This window comes from Lepidochelys kempii, chromosome 16, assembly GCF_965140265.1.
Source record: "Lepidochelys kempii isolate rLepKem1 chromosome 16, rLepKem1.hap2, whole genome shotgun sequence".
In the NCBI taxonomy this organism is placed as follows: Eukaryota; Metazoa; Chordata; order Testudines; family Cheloniidae; genus Lepidochelys; species Lepidochelys kempii.
This window is the reverse complement of record NC_133271.1, coordinates 9,071,359-9,090,048: the sequence shown is the minus strand read 5'-3', so window position 1 is coordinate 9,090,048 and position 18,690 is coordinate 9,071,359. Positions and strand designations below refer to the sequence as shown.

Genomic DNA, 18,690 nt, shown 5'->3' with positions numbered 1-18,690 from the left:
CCTTGAGGGGCCTTCACAACCCCACCCCTCCCCGCCCCCCAGATTGGCACCCCTCCCCACACTCCCTTCCCACGTGAGCCTCCCACCCTGCACTAAGCCCATGCCCTCCTCCTTCAAACCCGCCCCGGTAAGGCCTCGGCACCTCCTCCCACCCGGATCAGGCCATGGACCCTGGGCACTGCCAAGTGCTGAGTGCCTGCTGAACGAACCCCAACATCGCTGACAACTGGCAGCATTACAGAACTGGTGGGCAGTGTGTGGCACAAAGATATGGGTGAGGACAGAGCCTGGGAGCCCAGGCTAACCCTGCGGTGACAGCGATCATGCAGCCCTTTCTGTGTCCGAGGTGGTGAGAAGCTGCCCAGGCGTGTGAGAGCTGCCCACCCTCATCCCATGGCTGCCCCTGCACCAATTTCTCCATGTCACCGCTCGCAGCAGGGCTCCCCAGCCCATCACTCACATGGTGGTGGTCTTGCCCGCCCCGTTGTGCCCCAGGAAGGACACCACTTGGTTCTCATAGAGGTTCAGGCTCAGCTTGTTCAGTGCCAGCTTCTTGTCAGTCTTGTAGACCTTGGTGAGCTTGTCCACGCACACGACGAGCGGCAGGTGGTTCGGCTCCTCCTCTATGCCACGTGTCTCCTCTGCGATGAGAGCAGGGAGGTGGTGGGCAGGGGCCTGGGGTGTCTCCCAGCCCCGCAGGGCAGGCTCCATCAGCATGTGCGGGGAGCCAGGGGATCATATGCCACCCAGCACTGACCCGGGGAGCGCACCCTAGGGAGACGGGCAGCGGGGCAAAGTGCCACTAAGCTGCAGAGCTGCTGCCACATGGGATATGCTGTGATGCTTTAATTACATGGGACAGCGTTGCTAAAGCCAAGCCATACACCAGGGCCCATGCTGCCCCACCCGGCTCCCAGTCACGTCAGTCAGCTCAGGGACAAAAGGGGCTGGAGGCTTCAGCTGGACCGAGCAGCCGCAGCAGGGACCTGCAGGCTCCAGCCAGAACCAGTGCGATCAGGGACCAACAGCGCTCTACACCCCTAAGCCTGACTGGCTGTGGGCTCCAGCCTCCTCCTCCCGCTTGTCCCTGCCTCTTCTCCTTTATCCCACCCCCTCTCTCCCCCACTCGCGAATCCCCTCCCAAAACGATAACAAACAAATGGGCAAAGAGAGCCCTGGGGGCAGGGTCCCGCCGTGGGCCAGCCTTGCCCCAGCCCTTGCCTAGCTAGCCCTGCCCTGCCCCAGCCCTTGCCTAGCTAGCCTGGGAGCTCTTCAGGGCAGGGGCTGCCCCCTGTTCTGGGTTTGTGCAGCGCCCAGCACGATGGGGCCCCCTAGGCCCTGCCCTAATAGAATAAGCCCCAGCTGACACACATCAGCGTTGCTCGGGTGAACCCACTGCACCATGCTGATTGCCACCAGCGGAGGATCTGGCCCTCGCTTTGTGTCTTGCCAAAAATCTGCCCTTCCCCCTCTCTCCCACTTCCACACTCGCTCTGCCATAATTCCACTTCCTCCTCTGGCACTTTCTACCAGAGTCTCTCAAAGAGCTGGGGACAGGGATGAATTTGGCCCCATACCACACCCGCGAGGCCAGCCCGTATTATGACCTTCGCTTGGGGGAAACGACAGCACAGGGTCCATCTCCTCTGTGAATCGGGGGCTTTTCTAAGCGGGTTAGCAGCATGAGCTCAGCGCCAGGCTGTAACTCACGGCTCAGCCGAGCGGAAAGGCCGGGGGCTGGGGAGTCACTGCTGGGCTAACCCGAGTTCAAAACACACCGGTTTGGGCAGGCCCGACCCCCACCCCCGCCCAAGAGAGGTGGCGCGACTGGCCCGGTGCCACAGTGACGGAGCCAGGAACAGAGGCCAGGCCCCCTGGATCCCAGCCCTTTCCCCACTGGCCCCTCTCGCCCGCCTCTGCACTGCCCAGCCTGCGGGCATGCTTACCCAGCCGCCTGTTCTCCATGGCGCAGGCCTGATCCTCCTCCATGATGCTGAGGCGGGTGGTTCTAGACCAGGGCCAGGTCCACTCCCAGGTTTCGACCCGCCCGTTCCCGAGCCAATAGGACTTCTGGAAGGGGAAGTACCAGGGCCGGGGGAGCCCATACATGCCTGCGAAGGAAAGGAGATCAGCCGTGGTGCTGGGGTTCATGCAGGAGGCCCACAGCATGCACTGGTGTGGCCGAAAGGTGTGGGCCTCCCCGCAGAAAGTGGGGGCCAGCGGGGACAACACACAGAGCCCCAGGGAAGATCACTGGGTGGCTGGGTACACCCCCCCAACTCCCAGGAGGGTTCATGAACATGGCCAGATGCTGACCTGCCCCCAACCCCTGCATTCACAGCCATGCACGGAGAGGCTGTTGACAGGCCCTCCTTCCATCCCACTCAGGTTGGTGCCACTCTGCACCTGCCCCCCTTGGGCTACAGGAGGAGCCCCTGGCCCGTACCTGGGTGCACGGCCTCAATGTACCACGTCAGCACACCGTAGACCACGGCATCCACGATCAGCATCATCATGGAGAGCAGCAGGTTGAAGTCGTCGCCTTCCACGGGTGACTGGCTGAAGGTGTGCCACTGGATGCCCACGCCGGCCACCTCGTACAGCGCAAAGTATTTGGAGCCCAGCCCGAAGGCCGTGGTCGACATGAGAGACTGAGCGGGGGAGAGGGAGGTTAGTGTGAGAGCTGCTCCCCTAAAGTTCTGGGCAGCAATCCCCTAGCCAGGTGCTGAGGGGGGGACAAGGGGGCCATCAGGGCTATGGGGGGACGAAAGTCATTGGAGGTGAGGGTGGGAATCCACGGAGGGTCTGGTTGCAGCAAAGGGAGAAAGGCCATTGGGGGTGTGGCTGGTGGGGTAAGGGAGCACCGCTGCCTCCTGCAGGCGCCCTGATCCAGTGGCTCTAAAATCAGGATTCACACTGGGGCATGAGCTCCTCACAAGGGGCCAGCTCCTGCCCTGCCCAGCACAGTGGCAGGGAGCAGACATGCAGCCCAGCTCCATCACAGGGTGCAGCTGGGCAGTGCCAGGCTCCCCCACCCTGCGAAGCGCTGGAGAGGACACAGTGTGCAGCATGTGTTAGTTGGCACACTCCTCTGCAGGGATCCCACTCTCCTGGAGGGGACGAGGCTCCCTATCCCCACCCTGCAGGGCAGCGGAGCCCCCAGCCCAAGCTTTGGGAGTCCTCAAGACCCCTGCCCTTCCAGCCCTCTGCTTAGCTAGCTCCTCTGGCTAAGCAGAAGGGTGTTAGGCTGGAAATGTGCCGCCACGAGCATGTCGGTTTCTCCAGCTCTGCCCTGCTGAAGGCCACTTGGTCCCTAGGGCTGCAGCAGGCAGTTCTCTTGCCAGAGGCGGCCTGACTCCTCCAGTGACTGGGGCTGGAGGCATGGCCGGGGGTGTGGTGTCTCCCTCCTGTCCGCATGCTGGGCAAGAAGCAGGGAGCATGCCCCGCCCATCCTGGCAGCAGGGAGGGCGATGGGACATGGGGAGCCAACTGGTGATGGAGGGAGCAGAGCTGGGGAACCCCGTTCCTAGGGAGGCCAGGCTCAGGGCCTGCAGGGAGCCACACCGGGCCATGCCCTGTACTCACAGCAATGCACTTCTCGAAGGCCGTGATCTTGTCGTGGGCCACTTCCTCCCGGATGGCGACGTACATGTAGGGGACGTAGCTCAGGAAGTAGATGATGCCCCCGCAGGCTGAGGCCAGCTTGGCCTTGGAATAGAGCACGGACACCAGGAAACTGTAGGGCAGACAGTGTGACATCCTCTGCCGCAAAGGGAAAGGGGTCATGCCAGCCCCAGCCCCAGCGAGTGGGGGGGCAGACCACCAGCCCCAGAGAGAGAGGGTGTTAGGCCTCCCCCAGCCCCACCTCTCCCCCCAGAGAAAAAGGCTCAGATGCCCCCCCACACTTCATCACCCACCTCCGAGAAAAAGAGGCATGACCACCTCCCACATCCTGTCAAACTCCATCAGAGGATGGGACCCCCGCCGCTGGAGTTCCGGGGGGCAGACCTGGCTATTTCCTTGGCAGCCTGGGGACAGAAACCCTCTGTTTGCTACCCAAGAGGCCCAGCATGGAGTGGCCCAGCAGGTTTCCTTCAGCCTGCCCTGCTGGTGGGCCTTACCCCACTGGGGGGGGCACCCAGGGAATTCGGTAGCCACCCACCTTTCAGTCCTTGGCCCCTCTGCTGAGCCTGCCAGTGAGCCACCCCGCTGTCAGCAGGAGCAGGGGCTCCGAGGAGGGGTGGGACTGGCCCACCAGCTGTCGGACAGCAGGACTGGGCCGGTGGCTCGGTGCTGAGAACTCAGTACCAACCCTGCTTCCTCGGGCCCCATGGCCGGCTCCCTTCCTGAAACCTCCGGGAGGCAAACACCCCTCAGAACAGAGCAGAGAGAGTACGGCAGAACCAGCTCTGACCAGACCACGCGCCCCCCGGCAAGGAGAGCCATGGCAGGGGTGTGTCACTGTGACCACCACATGGGTGCAGAGATTCCCCACTGCCCTTTAAAGCCACAGCGGCTGCACCACAACGACTTTGTGGTTCCTCCTAACTGAACGTGGAAGAGGACGACACCTGCTGCCAACTGACGGGAGAATCTTCTTCCCTGCGATCCTCAGCACCGTAAATAACTCCCACCGGCCCACAAGCCAGCCGATCCCTGCATCCTGCGACAGCCCAACGGTGCAGGCTCCTCACCGCCAGTCAGCCTGCCGCCCCCTTTACACCAACCACTGGGCAATGCTAGAAATCAGTCGGCGACTCAGAGGTTTGAGCTTGTGGCATTGTCCACAAGCTCGATTCTCCTCTAATTACACTGCTGTAAATCAGGAGGAGCTCCATGGAAGCCCTGGGAGTTACACCAGCATTAGAGGACTATCTGGCCTTTAGCTGCGAAACGATCCCAGACCGTACCGGGATCCCATCTGCTACCCATTGCTCAGAACCACCGTTAATCCTGCTGTTGGTGGCGCAGAAACAGGCAGTGCCCAGGGCTCAGGCTGGGGCTGTAGCCCAATGACCCATTGTTGCCTTCCTGGAATGAGGGGCCCAGCGCGAGCAGCACGGGGGTGACCCTGGTTACATCCATGGCTCCCCTTCTCTGGGAGTTCTCTGGATCATGGTCCCTCGCTAGTGGCCCCAGCATTATGGCTTTGCTATAAACTGTGAAATCACACATTGGATCAAAATGGAATCCAAACCCCAGAGTAACAAATTAACCACACTACCCCAGCCCACCCGGAGTCTCCCCAGGCTCAGAGACAGCAGCCATGCCCCAGGTAGCACATGCCTAGAGGCCTCGTTGCTCTGGTCCCTTGCCCCTCTGGCTGCTTGACTCGTCCCAGCTTCTGGGCCCCCTGCCATCACTGCTGTGTTACATCCTCTGCCCCGCCCCAGCCGCCAGCGCTCACCAGAACATGATGGTGGCCACGGCGTAGATGGCGAGGAAGAGCCAGATGATGAAGACGTCACTGTGCATCAGGACCTTGCCATACTTCAGGATGGCAGTGAGTGCGGTGACGGAGATGGAGAGCTGGACAAAGCCGGTGATGAACCAGGCCACCCAGTGGACTGCGTTATTCAGGCCCATCATCTTCATCACCTGCAAGAGATGGTGCCATGCGCCATCAGAGCCCATGGCCGCACTGGGGCTGGTTCCATGGGAAAAGTCCCCACCTTGCCAGCTTATTCCTCCCTCTCCCTATGCACCCAGAAATCCTTAAGGGGAAAGCGCCTAGCTCGAGAGTACGTCCCGCGGCCCTGGCTGGTCTGTGCAGCTGGTCACTCTCAGCTTCAAGCACTAGAGTCTGATCCTGCTTCTTCTTAAAACACAGGCAGGTAGAAGGGGAAAGCAGTAGCGCAGGAGAGAGAAACACGCAGCTCCCATCTGTGACCCCAACACTCAGAGGCTGGCAGGCCCTGGGCACAGCAAGGGGCCCAGTGGGTCATTCTGGGACTGTGGCACTAGAGATTTGGTTGGGGTGGCTCTTATTTTCCACTGGCCGGTCTCTGGAGGTCAAAGGGATTGCTGGTTTATTACTGTGGTTGGACTTTTAGCTGCCAAAGTATTGCCAGGTTGGATCTGGCCTGGCTGGCGAAGCCGGATTCTTCTGAGCGAGGGCAGGCAAATGGAGCAGTAGGGAAGCAGGAGAAGAAACAGGAAACCGAGAGGTCCACTAGCCCAGGGTCCATCTCCAATTCTGGCCATCTGCTTCAGAGGGAGGTGCAAGAGACCCTGCAGGGGGCAGTGATGAGACCCACTGCTCTGCAGCCCCACGGCTTGCAGCCGGAGCTCTCTCCCGCTCCATATAAGGGTCCAGACCTTTTCTGGACTTGCCTAGCTCTTGGCCCCACGATAAGGTGAGTGGGGGAGGAACTGATCCACGGCGGGGGCTGGGAGGCAGCGGGACTCTTCGGTCCCCATCACTGGGGCTGCTCAGCCCTCGGCTGTAGCAGGGCCTCCCGAAGCGGAGCTGGGAGGTGCCAAGAGAGCAGGAGTGGCGGTAAAAGTCTCCTGGCTGGAGAGAGTGAGCGAGGCAGAGCACAGGGCCCGGGGAAGCAGACTGAGCCGCGCAATGCTTGTTTGATGGCCTGAACTCAAACCGACCTCCCCTGGGGAGGGTGAGCTAACTGCCTCGAGCCCCCGCGGGGAACACGAGTGTGGGGCGGAGGGGGGGGAACGCCACAGCTAGCAGGGAGAGGGCAGACGGCAGTCATGGAGACAATGAGGTGACTGAAAGGTGGATTCTCCAGGGTAGGCAGCAGCCCTTCAGGAACTGCAATCCAGGCATCCGTTTCTGGCGGGGATGGAGCAGGATCCGTACGGCTCACGCTTTGCCGGCTTGTTGGTTTCTCCGACACAGGTTCCCTCTGATCCCACCCTCCAGCACTCGGCAACCCTGCTGATCACCACGCTGCTTCTCGTGAAATTGAGATGAGGCTTGGCTGTGCTAGACAAGGCCCAGACACCGTGTGGGGGAAGCCCAACGCTTCCACCCAGGCCCTCCTGGCGATGTGAGACACAGCTCATGGGAAAATGCTAGAGGAACAAAGCAGGCCCCTCAGACAGAGGGCACAGCTGGAGCATTCCCCAGTTCGGTTTGTTCTCACTGTCCGAAACATGCGTAGGAAAGATGGACAGTATGGCAAGAGACAGCCCTGGCTTAACCAGGATATCTTCAATGATCTGAAACTCAAAAAAGAGTCTTACAAAAAGTGGAAAGTAGGTCAAATTGCAAAGGATGGATATAAACAAATAACACAGGTATGTAGGGACAAAATTAGAAAGGCCAAGGCACAAAGAGAGATTATCCCTTTATGTCTCTAGCTAGTTTAGCAAGAAAACATTCTACAAGAACATTAGAAACAAGAGGAAGACCAAGGACAGGGTAGGCCTGTTACTAAACAAGGGAGGAAAAACAATAACAGAAGCATTAAATGACGTTTTTGTTTCAGTTTTCACCAAAAAGGTTAATAGCAATTGGACATCTAACATACTGAATGCCAGTGAAAATGAGGTAGGATCAGAGGCTAAAATAGGGAAAGATTAAAAATCACTAGGACAAGTTAGATGTCTTCAAGTCACCAGGGCCTGATGAAATCCATCCTAGATTAGAATACTCAAGGAGCTGAATGAGGAGATATCTGAGCCATTAGTGATTATCTTCAAAAAGTCATGGAAGATGGGAGAGATTCCAGAGGACTGGGAAAGGACAAATATAGTGCCCATCTATAAAAAGGGAAATAAGGACAACCCGGGGAATTACAGACCAGTCAGCTTAACTTCTGTACCCGGAAAGATAATGGAGCAAATAATTAAGCAAGCAAACACCTGGAAGATAATAATTTTGATAAGTAACAGTCAGCATGGATTTGTCAAGAACAAATCATGTGAAACCAACCTGATGGCTTTCAGGGTAACAAGCCTCGTGGATATGGGGAAAGTGGTAGATGTGGTATATCTTGACGTTAGCTTTTTGATACCTTCTCATAAACAAACTAGGGAAACATAGCCTAGATGGAGCTACTATAAAGTGGGTGCATAACTGGTTGGAAAATTGTTCCCAGAGAGTAGTTATCAGTGGTTCACAGTCAAGCTGGAAGGGCATATCGAGTGGGGTCCTGCAGTGATCAGTTCTGGGTCCAGTTCTGTTCAATGTCTTCATCAATGATTTAGATAATGGCATAAAGAGTACATTTAAAAAGTCTGTGAACGATACCAAGCTGGGAGGGGTTGCAAGTGCTTTGGAGGATAGGACTAAAATTCAAAATGATGTGGACAAACTGGAGAAATGGTCTGAAGTCAATAGGATGAAATTTCATAAGGACAAGTGCAAAATACTTTACTTCGGAAGGAATAATCAGTTGCACACATACAAAATGAGAAATGACTGCCTAGGAAGGAGTACTGCGGAAAGGGATCTTGGGTTCATAGTGACCACAAGCTAAATATGAGTCAACAATGTAACGCTGTTGCAAAAAAGCAAACATAATTCTGGGATGTATTAGCAGGAGTGTTGTAAGCAAAACACAAGAAGTAATTCTTCTGCTCTACTCTGCTCTCATTAGGCCTCAACTGGAGTCTTGTGTCCAGTTCTGGGCGCCGCGTTTCAGAAAAGATGTGAACAAATTGGAAAAAGTCCAGGGAAGGGCAACAAAAACGATTAAAGGTCTAGAAAACATGACCTATACGGGAAGACTGAAAAAAATGGGTCTGTCTAGTCTGGAGAAGAGAAGACTGAGAGTGGACATGATAACAGTTTTCAAGTACATAAAAGGTTGTTACAAGGAGGAGGGAGAAAAATTGTTCTTCTTAACCTCTGAGGACAGGACAAGAAGCAATGGGCTTAAATTGCAGCAAGGGCAGTTTAGATTGGACATTAGGAAAAACTTCCTAACTGCCAGGGTGGTTAAGCACTGAAATAAATTGCCGAGAGAGGATGTGGAGATTTTTAAGAGCAAGTTGGACAAACACCTGTCAGGGATGGTCTAGATAATACTTAGTCCTGCCATGAGTGCAGGGGACTGGACTAGATGACCTCTCGAGGTCCCTTCCAGTCCTACGATTCTTTGATGCTATGGCCCCTGTGATGAAGTGGGAATTGTTTGTAGTATGTTGTATGAAGCTTGTGTGTGCCTCAGTTTCCCCATGTGCTGCATTGTTACCTAAGGGGTGAGAAAGGGCTGTTTGCTCTCATAGCGGGGAAAGAGACATAGATATGGGTGTCACCTGGCTGTCTGGATCTGGGTTCCCTTATCAATGGAGCCTCTGACAAGACAATGGCAAATTTAATTGCCTGGACATTGATACCTAGCAACCAAGGCCCCAGAGAGATATAGACTTCCCCGCCTCTCAGCAGGGGCTGAGCAGCATCTCCCCAGCTCAGGAACAAGGGACTGGGTAGGTGGGAGGGGATAAGTGTTGGCTGCTAGAGGCAGTCGGGGCTCTCACCTGAAGTTTGACAAAGGAAATCAGATGGAGAGACAGAGCTTGAGCAATGGAGCTCACTACAGCTTGGCTGGGCTTTGGGCTGACCAGAATGGACTATTCTTAACCTTCATCTCTGTGCTACCTTCAGGACGCCCCACGCTGCGTTCCAGTTAACGAATAACCCGACTGTTCTGACAACGCTGTGTGAGGGTCACTGCAAATGCTGGGCAAGGTGCATCAATCCTCAAAGAGTGGATAAGTCTCCATTGGGGCCTGTCTCAGTTGGACTCCCTGAACGGGGCTCATGGTGGGAAGCAGGGGTGCTGCAGGCCCAGAGGTCCAGTCTAAGGAGGCGGTGAAGTCACGTGGCTTACCCTGTAGGAAAAGCGAGACCCCCTAGGGGGACTGGCACACTGAGGGGGTTCCTCCTAGAGACCCTTCTAAAGCTGGGGCCACTGCACTGATCCTGTGGATCAGGGACACCCCCAAAGGGGAACAAAGGATGACGCCAGGGCAAGGGAAGCACTGATGGCTCAGAGAATGCGTAGAACTCTCTGCTCCTTCAGCAGCCAAGGAACTGGAGGGAGTTGGGTCCTGTCCCGTGTTAACTCAGATCCTGCAGTAGGGCAGAGAAGGCCACAGCTTTTATGGGAGAGAAAAGCCACCCACTCTCCTTGCTCAGCCTGCCTAAGCCCAGCTGTCCCTGTAAGAGAGACAGCACTGTCCCTTGGGGCCCAGACAAGACAGGGCTTGTGGGTAATGGCTCAAAAGGGCTGGGGTTGCAGGACACCGACAGACCCTGTGGTTCTCTCTGGCTCCCAAACTACCCAGCCTGTGCTGCCTCTGTGCAGGGTCTCCCAGCTTCCTGCCAAGGTGGGCGGGCACAGATTCCCTCAGCCTGGGCCCTGGCAGCAGGCCAGCCTGGCAGGCAGAGGGGCAGGCTTCATGCTGGATGAGAGAGCCCATGCACTCAGAAAGACTGGTCTGGCCCAGTGATGGCCCCGAGTGCAGAGTGCAGGCCTGAGCGGCACTCCCCCAAAGTGATGTGGGGAGAGGCTCTGGGGTCCATTCCCGTCAGGCAGCTCTGAAGTGGCCCATCTGCATGGGTCCATGAGCCGGGTGCTGGCACTGTAGGTAAAAGCAGGCTAAACCAAACTGAAGGGATGGGATGGGTAGCTGATGGGGTGCTCAGGGAAGGACAATTCACAGCCCCGGCAGAGCCCTGTGGGATGCCAAAAATCTCAATGCCAGGGAAGCAGTGTGTCTGGCTAGCAAGGGCACCGCTGATTTCCTTGTGGGAATCCCAATCAGGAGACCTTGGGAACATGCACAAGCAGATCAGTGAGCAGGGCTGCAAGAGGCTCGGGCTGGGAGCCTTTATGGTCCGTTCTGCTGCATCTGCATTGCTCACTAGAGCATCCAACAGGGACGGGAAAAGCCCTCTACAGAAGCCTGCTACTCCTGAACTTGGCAAAGGCAGGCTGGTCTCACATTGCCCAGGATTGATAGCCTGCTGTGCCTGGCACTGCGCCCTAGCGCCTTCAGCCTGCTCTCGTTTGCCACCGGAACCCTCTCTGCTCCTGCAGCCAGGCTCTGCTCTGCGGGGACCCAGTGCCAGCCAAGGAACAAAGCGCTGCTGTTCGCCTGGAGCAGAAACCAGGCGATGGGGAGAACAGGGAGGGGGCATGGAAACAGGATCCTCAGTGTCTGAGGTAGAAGAGACCCCGTCGGCTCCTCTGTTCCTGTCACCAAGCAGGGCTGTCCCCCCACAAGCCAGCAGTGCGATCCCACTGCTCCCTGAGAGCCAGGCTGGCTCCGAGTGCAGGGGTCACGCTGGAACGTTGCTGCTTTAGGATGTTTGCGCGGGCACCTAGAGCTGGAAATATCCCTGTGGTACCATCCAGCTCTGGAGACCCGGAGAACGACACCTTGGTCCTAAGGCCCATGCTGTGTTACTGCTGCAGAGGGTCCTTGGCAGTTAATGACAAGGGCCTGCAGTGAGCCGGGGAACTACAGAGCACGCCTCGGCCTCAGAGTGATTAGTAGGGGACAAACCCATCCCTGGGAGTCTCACCCGTGGAACCGTGCCTCTTGTGCTCTGGTTTGGAGAACGGAAGCAACCATGGGTCTGTCTTTCCTCTCGCTTGCTCTCATTTTACACCAATTTCAATGGAGTTACCCCAATTTACACCGGGGAGAGAATCAGGCCCCAGGGCTTTCCCTGTAACGTTTCACTCAGGGGTCCACAAACGTCCCCATGGGTGGAAAATGTCCTACCAGGCACCTACCCATTGCTCACAATGGCACAGACATCACCCCATCAGGGTCCCGTAACATCTCTGTGCCGGGCCAGCACTTGCTGACGTGGGAAAGGTTACATCACAAAGGCACTTCCTGGTCCCTTAGCGTCTTGCATTGCAATTGCAACACAGCCGCTGGAAGCAAAGAGGTGGAGCCAGCCTCACTCCTCCACAGAGCACAGCTAGACAACCAGGGCCCAGCGGGTGGTCCCACCTATGCCACGACGGGCATGGGCAGTGCTCCTCTCCTGCTTTCCTCCACGCAACTGGATTGCGCGGTCAACCATCTCCCTTCCTCCCCGCCGCTTCCTGCCATCCCAGCAGGTCCCAAGAGGGACACTAAATCCCAGCACCCCATTGCTCTGCCTGCAGGTGCTTGGGGGTCTCCACCTCTTTCAGCCGATGCTCCTTCTCCGCCACAATGTGTTGGATCATCATCGCCACCGAATAGACCCAGGAGATCACCATGCACAAGGGCATCATATGCTCGATGACGAACAGGAAACTGGGAAAGAGAGCAGCAAAGCACCATGAGAGCGCCCTGCTGGCCAGCCTCCCCATGTGGGTCTGGGGCGACAGGGAGCCCTGCACCAACCCTCGCTGGTGGGAGGGGAAGGAAGTGGAATAGGGGCCCACCAATTCTGCTCCAGTCTCCCTCAGCCCCAAGCACCGTGCCGAAACGTCACGGCCAAGTTCTCGCCACACTGCCTGGGCTGGGGCCTTGTCTCCATTTCAGTTTGGCGCCCAGGCAATTCCTGCTGGAGGCCACTTGGGCCTAGTAAGGTATTTGCCCAGGGGAGAGGCAGGGACTGGGATTGGTGTGTCAGGTCCCTGCAGCGCCCCCGTGACATGGCACGACACTCCCGCTGTCGTTCTCCCCCCTCACCCACTCCTGGCGTAACTCACTCGTCCCTGGTGTAACACGGGTACGGGAACATCTGCACATAGTTGCCGGGCTCCACCACATCGTGGCCCACGAAGGTGTTGATTATGGCTCGCTCCATCATGTCTGAGGGAGACAGAAGAGCCCAGGTCAGCGAGGGGCAGGGACGGTGCCACTCATCAAGAGGGTGCCATGGGTGCTGCTATGAGGCTGCTGGCAGGAGGAACCCAGGCCACTCACCCTGGATCCACACGAACCCGTAAAGGAAGTAGAAGCGCCCGCCCGTGTTGGGGCCCGGGCGCCAGTATGCCCGCCTGATCTCGTTGGTCTTCTCGGTGAAACTGGAATTCTGCCGGATCTTGTACATCACGTGGGGGGGCAGGGAGCCATCCTTGTTGGTCTGGAAGATCACACCTGAGGGAAGAGCATGCTCAGAGCGCTGAAGTTGGGGCCTTCCTCTCCCTGCCAGCTCTGGGGCTAGCGTACTCCGGGGCAGGGAGGGCACACTCACTCCTCTGGGACCCAAGCGGGCAGCCCACGCACCGAGGGCATTACCCAAAGAATCAATGGGGTCCTATTGACCTCAGTGAGCTTCAGATCAGACCCCACGCGAGGGGGCAGCGAGAATCCAGAACAGGAGAAGAGGAGCATCTCACAGGCCTTTGCATTAAGACCCGGAGCCACCTTAAGAGAGCTTCCTTCATTTTATAGTTGAGGAAACTGAGGCACGGAGCAGTTCAGTGACTAGCCCAAAGTCACCCAGCAAGTTAGTGGTAGGGCCAAGACCAGTCTCCTGCTCTCTCCCATAGTGCCTTCTGTTCCTGCTATGGACAATACACATGGGGATTATTGGGGGGGATTCCTTGTATCTGAAATGAGTGACCTGCCCAAAGGGCAGCCCGCCGGCTAGCATTTGTACAGGCCACCGGCCAGCGTGCACTCCCTGCTCATGGCACACACATGATCCCCTTAGGTTGCCAGCCTCCTGCACATGCTGCAAGCGCAAACACAGCAGGGATCGACAGACAGACCTAGGGGAGGGATCGGCTGATCCTGCCAGCCTCCCTAGGGACTGCTACAATTGCTGCCTGAGCCCCATGGGGGATGGGTGCTCCCAGCAGTGCTGGGTCTGGCTGAGACACGGAGCAACATGAGCCCCAAACCCCACTCCCATGAGGGGCTCTAACAAAAGGGGGAGCTGCAGTGAAGCTGGTTCCCAGAAACCAGGGCCTAGTATTAGCTGAGGCCATGGGGTGGCTGAGCAAATGGGCCTTGCTGCACTCAGGCGCCCCAGTAAGCCCCAAAATCCAAACCCACGGATCTGGAAGTGCTGGGCTCAAAGCCCACGGCAGCTGGCTGGGCCCAGAGCAGACAGACAAAGCCGGGGGGTTGGTTTCCAAGCTTACAAGTCAGCAGGATGGTGAATGGACATGCCCTGAGATGACAAGGGAGAGGAACCAAGTGTGGCCCAGTGACCGGAGAGAGGAGAGGGAAGGAAAGCACAAGGCCGGGGCTGGGACGTACTTGCAAACACCGTGACGTTGTCCTGGTACGCCTGGTTCAGCGTGTAGTTCACAATGCGCTCCTCGTCAGGGAAGCCCTTGAAGATGTCCACGCTGACCTGGCGGGAGGGAAAGGCCCCGTGAGACCCCCCACTGCCCAGGAACAGCTCCCCGTGCTCCTGCTGCCCTGCGGGGGGCGTTCCTGGGCACACTCCCGTGGCCGCTGTCCCAAACTCCCTCTCAGTCAGCTGCATCCAAACACTGCCCCGGGATGGGGTGTAAACAGGGAGCACTGATGAGACAGCCTGAGCCCGAGCAGAGTGCATTGCCAGCCCTGGGGCCAGTGCACAGCCATAGCCACCTCTCTGCGCACCCAGGTCCTACTCCATCAGGACGGGGCTCCCCGTAGCTGCGGCTGGCCACCAAGGGGAGTCCTGCAAGCAGCCCTGCCAAAGGCACTTGGATCTACCCCGCATTCACCTCCATTACCAGCTACGCCCTAACTCTTCGGCAGAGTGCTCTGGGAGGCCCACACACAGCGGCCTCAGGTAAAGGTCCTGGCACAGCAAACTAGAGCAAGGAAGGGCTGAGTCAGACCTGCTAGGATTTGAACTTGTGGTTCCAGGGGATCCTAGGGGGGTACAGACCACCCAGCTACTACAAGGCCCCCTAGACGAGCCCCGGTACAGAGGCAGCAGGGCCTCCCAGCATTCCTGGGCAGCCTGGCAGGACCCAGGCTTGGCGCCAAGAGGCTGCGTGGCCCGCACCTTGGCCATGAACTGGATCCAGCCACAGGCGGCATTGTCGATGGTGTCCAGCTGCTGCAGCAGAGCGCTGGCATTGGGCAGCGAGAAGTTGCTGTCGATGAAGCTGCGGAGGAGGTTGTTGTCCGAGGCGTTCAGGATCTCGGGGTGCTTGTGGAGGTCATTGGTGAACTGGGGAGAAGGATAGGCCCAGGGAGAGAGACAGACCGAGGAAAGAAAGGATGAAATGGTGCAGAGGAGCTGAGGGGCTTCCATACCTCACCCCATCTCCTCTTGGTGCTACTTGCACAACTCACATGGGGTGGGGCCCACTCCCCCTGCCGTGCACCATCATTTGCAACCGTGCAAACACCTTCCTATCCGCCCCCCTTGCTCTCATCAGCAGGGGCGCTTTACACAGCCCTGCACGGCCATCAGGAACAAAGCAGGGCTGTGGGCAATCGGGCCCTGAATTGCTATGCCGATGCAATACAGAGACAAGTGCCCAGCATAGGGCATGTGCCCTGGCATCTGGTGCACTGGTCACGGGGCAGCTGGAGGCAGCCAGCCAGCCTCAGTAAGCCAGGAGCAGGGAAGGGGCCCAGAAGACATCTCTCCCTTCCCTGTTCTGTAATGTTACTATAACTAGGCATCTGAATGGTCAAACTGCGTCACTCAGCACTGACACCCCGGTCTGAGAATCTTGGCTCCCGCCCCCGAGACTGGATACAAAGTCTGGGAGCTGACAGGCTGAGGGGAGACAGCCCTCCCCAACAGTCCCGCACCCAGATGAGAGCCGTCTATTGGCTTCGCTCCAAACCCATTCCTCCCCTTTCCCGGCCCGCAAGCACCTCCTGAAGCCAGCGGATCCGTCGCTGCAGTTTGCCCTCCTCCAGGAAGCCCCGTATCTCGGAGGAGATGTTCAGCCAGACCTGGGCGTAGCGAGTCACGTTCCCGACAAAGGCAAAGGTCTCATTGGCCTGTGGGGAGAGAGGGGAGTGGAGATGGCAGGGGACATGGAGGCAATGGGAGACGATTGGCCCACTGCATGCCTGGGACTGGGACCAGTATGGTGCCCAGGTCATTAAGGCTCCCACAAGAGCAGGGTTAAGGACCCATACGCAGCAGGGAGAGCTGGACAAGTCAAACCAGTGCAGACACACACGGCATTACTCCAGAGTAGCTACTGCACTTGAAATTCACCCCCACTCTTAATCCAAATTCACTTTCAAGTGGAGACACGCCTTTAAATTGGCCTGACCCTCAGCCGGATCGGTTTAGCATCATTCACTCATTTGTGGACAATGGGAGGCAGCCAGTTGGCTGTGCTCCCGGCTTGTCCCGCTGGGCAGCATATCCCCTTTCCCTTGTGCTCCCCGGCTTTGCCGTCAGTAAGTTGTCTAGTCTGTTCTTACGCTGCCAGCTCCTGGGGGCGGGGACTGGAGCATGTGGTCCTGGCCTGTAGGCATTGTCAGAACACAGACAATACTAAGCCAGTCTAAGCAAGGGTTAAACCCACTTCAATGCATCTATGGTAGGGGCCCTCACCAGTTTAACTAGGTCACTTTAAAACCAATGTAATTAAATCAGCACAACTCTTGTAACCCAGACAAGGCCTGCCCGGTCGCCGATAGTGAATGGCACTGATGCAGCTGGCCTCCAGATGGGACCCTGGGACCTAATTCCTCTCTGCCTGGGCATTTACCTGTGTGCAAAGCAGGTACGCAATGCTGCTAAACCAGCATTCTTCTCGCTGGCCTCTGCCATTCACTGCCTGGGTGTAACAAGCCTCATGCAGGGAACTGGCCCTGGGCTGGCATCATGCACTTTCCTGTCGTGTGCCTGGCGCTGGGACCGGTGATGTCAGAGGAAACCACAAAGGAAATGAACACCCGGCTTCCGAGGTGTCACCTACAGGCCAAAGAGGGCCAGCAGCCTGCGGCACTGGGCTGGAAACCACCCTGGCTGGCTGCCACGCAGCCCAGAACAGCTGCGGATGTTACAACGAGCCCACAGTCACACTTTGCTCAGCCTCCAGCAGCAACTCAGCTGGAGGAAGGGAAAATACCTTCCCTCTCCCCTTCTGCATGCTGCCTTCAGTCACTGAGCCTTAATTACCGATTCCAAGGCAGAGCTCAATGGGCCCCCAGGGCTCCATGGCACAGCTCAAGGGCTGGAGCAATCCATTAAACCCGGCTCCTTAAGCGCTGCTGCCTGCCACAAGCTGCTCTCCAGAGAGCTGCTCAGAGCCACCCCGGCTAGCCATGGACTTTGAGACCTTAGGGGCTTCCAGGGGACCCCTCAATAGAAGCAGGGCTTAGAGTCTGATGGCCAGCAGGCCAGGCCGCCCTGTGCAGGCCCATCTGGGCCGGCCAGCACCCTCACCTTCAGGATGACCTTGTCCACTTCCGTCCCGACGGGCGAGTAAAGGATCTTGGGATTGCTGGTCATGAGGTGCACCAGCAGCCCCAGGTTACGCTGCTCCTTGCTGGTGAAGCCCAAGGAGCTCATGTTGCCCTGCTTCAGGGCCTCAGGCTCGATGGTGCTGGAAAGGGAACCACGCCGGGTCAGTCCTGGGGCCAGAGGGGCCGTCCCTGAGGCCCAACGGGGGAGCCGCGCAAGGCGCTGCCAATGCACCTTGGGGACCAGAACTTCAACCCCGCAGCAAAGGGGAACGTGCCAGCAGCAGGGTCATGGCAGGGAGCCCGCACCCTCAGCGAATACCTGGCATGAGGAGCCTTCCTCCACCCTCCGTGTCATGGAGGGCTCTGACAGCCAGCCAGGCTGCAGAAGGAGGCGGCGTTTCAGTCACCCCAGCGCCCCCACCCACCAAGGCAGAGGCCCCCGCTCTGTGGGGCAACTGGATCTGCAGCTCGAGGTCCCTCTGGAGAGTAGGTGCCGTTGCGTACAGGGCGCTCACGAAACCCACTGCCCCATGTGTACATCGTGGGGGGACCTGGCAAGGACCCTGCCAAGCATTCCAGTCCTGGCACATGCCTGGGGGTCCCACCCGCGGCGTATTCAGGCCTAGGCCAACAAGGCTTAGGCCTAGGGCAGCAAATTTGCAGGGGTGGCAAATCTGTAAGAGCAGCCAGAGGCACCAACTTCCCCCGGCACCGGCGGGTGCTCATGCCTCCCCGCCCCTGGCGCCGCCCCAGCTCCACCCCTTCCCCGCCCCCATGCCAACCCCTTCCCCAAAGTCCCCGCCCCAACTCCACCCCCTCCCTGCCTCTATTGGTCCCCTTCCCCAAATCCCCGCCCCGGCCCTGCCTCCTCCCTGAGCGTGCCGCGTTCCCCCCTTCCCCCCCAAGCCGCGAGAAGCTGTTTCGCGCACAAGCCCTGGCAGGGAGCGGGGAGAGGGGAGGAGGCGGAGGCGGAGCGGAGGTGAGCTGGGGCAGGGGGCTGCCGCCGGCGGGGGGGGCGGCAATTATTTCAGGGCCTGGGGCGGCAAAATCATTAATCCGCTGCTGGGTCCCACAGCAGCACAAGGCGAGGCCTGGTACCGAGCCCTGTCTGGACCGCTCCCCTACCCGACCAGTGATACTCCACGGTCATCTCCTGCGCCCCTCAGGGCAGCTACACCAACCTGCTCCGCCCCTGGGCAAACTGGTCCTGCCCCGCCCCGCCCCGCTCTCGGGGGCACTCCCTTTGCTGACCCCTGCACGTTCCATGCTGTGCAGGGGCCAGTGCACGAGGGGCCCAAGCACGGTTTCACACCGACTCACACGCTGGTGAGTCAGGGAGACGCCATGGGATTGGTGCAGTGCGAGCTGTGCCGTGGCAGCCTGGAAACCCTCCCACAGCCAAGGACACGTGGGCAGGATGTGCAGACCCAC

At 58.3% G+C, this 18,690-nt stretch overlaps 1 protein-coding gene across 3 annotated transcripts in view; it reads right to left on the bottom strand.

Moving 5' to 3' along the window:
* The window catches only part of ABCA2 (ATP binding cassette subfamily A member 2), a 140,000-nt gene that overhangs the window by 46,495 nt on the left and 74,815 nt on the right, over positions 1–18,690 (bottom strand). For all 3 annotated transcript variants that reach the window (XM_073313792.1, XM_073313793.1, XM_073313794.1), the window contains 12 exons: positions 17,240–17,399; positions 15,706–15,834; positions 14,879–15,046; positions 14,134–14,230; positions 12,850–13,023; positions 12,633–12,735; positions 12,117–12,231; positions 5,408–5,598; positions 3,586–3,736; positions 2,447–2,651; positions 1,947–2,111; positions 461–641 (listed from right to left, as the gene is read on the bottom strand). In XM_073313792.1, the coding sequence (XP_073169893.1) occupies positions 461–641; positions 1,947–2,111; positions 2,447–2,651; positions 3,586–3,736; positions 5,408–5,598; positions 12,117–12,231; positions 12,633–12,735; positions 12,850–13,023; positions 14,134–14,230; positions 14,879–15,046; positions 15,706–15,834; positions 17,240–17,399 (1,839 nt within the window). The remainder of the gene's footprint in view (positions 1–460; positions 642–1,946; positions 2,112–2,446; positions 2,652–3,585; positions 3,737–5,407; positions 5,599–12,116; positions 12,232–12,632; positions 12,736–12,849; positions 13,024–14,133; positions 14,231–14,878; positions 15,047–15,705; positions 15,835–17,239; positions 17,400–18,690) is intronic.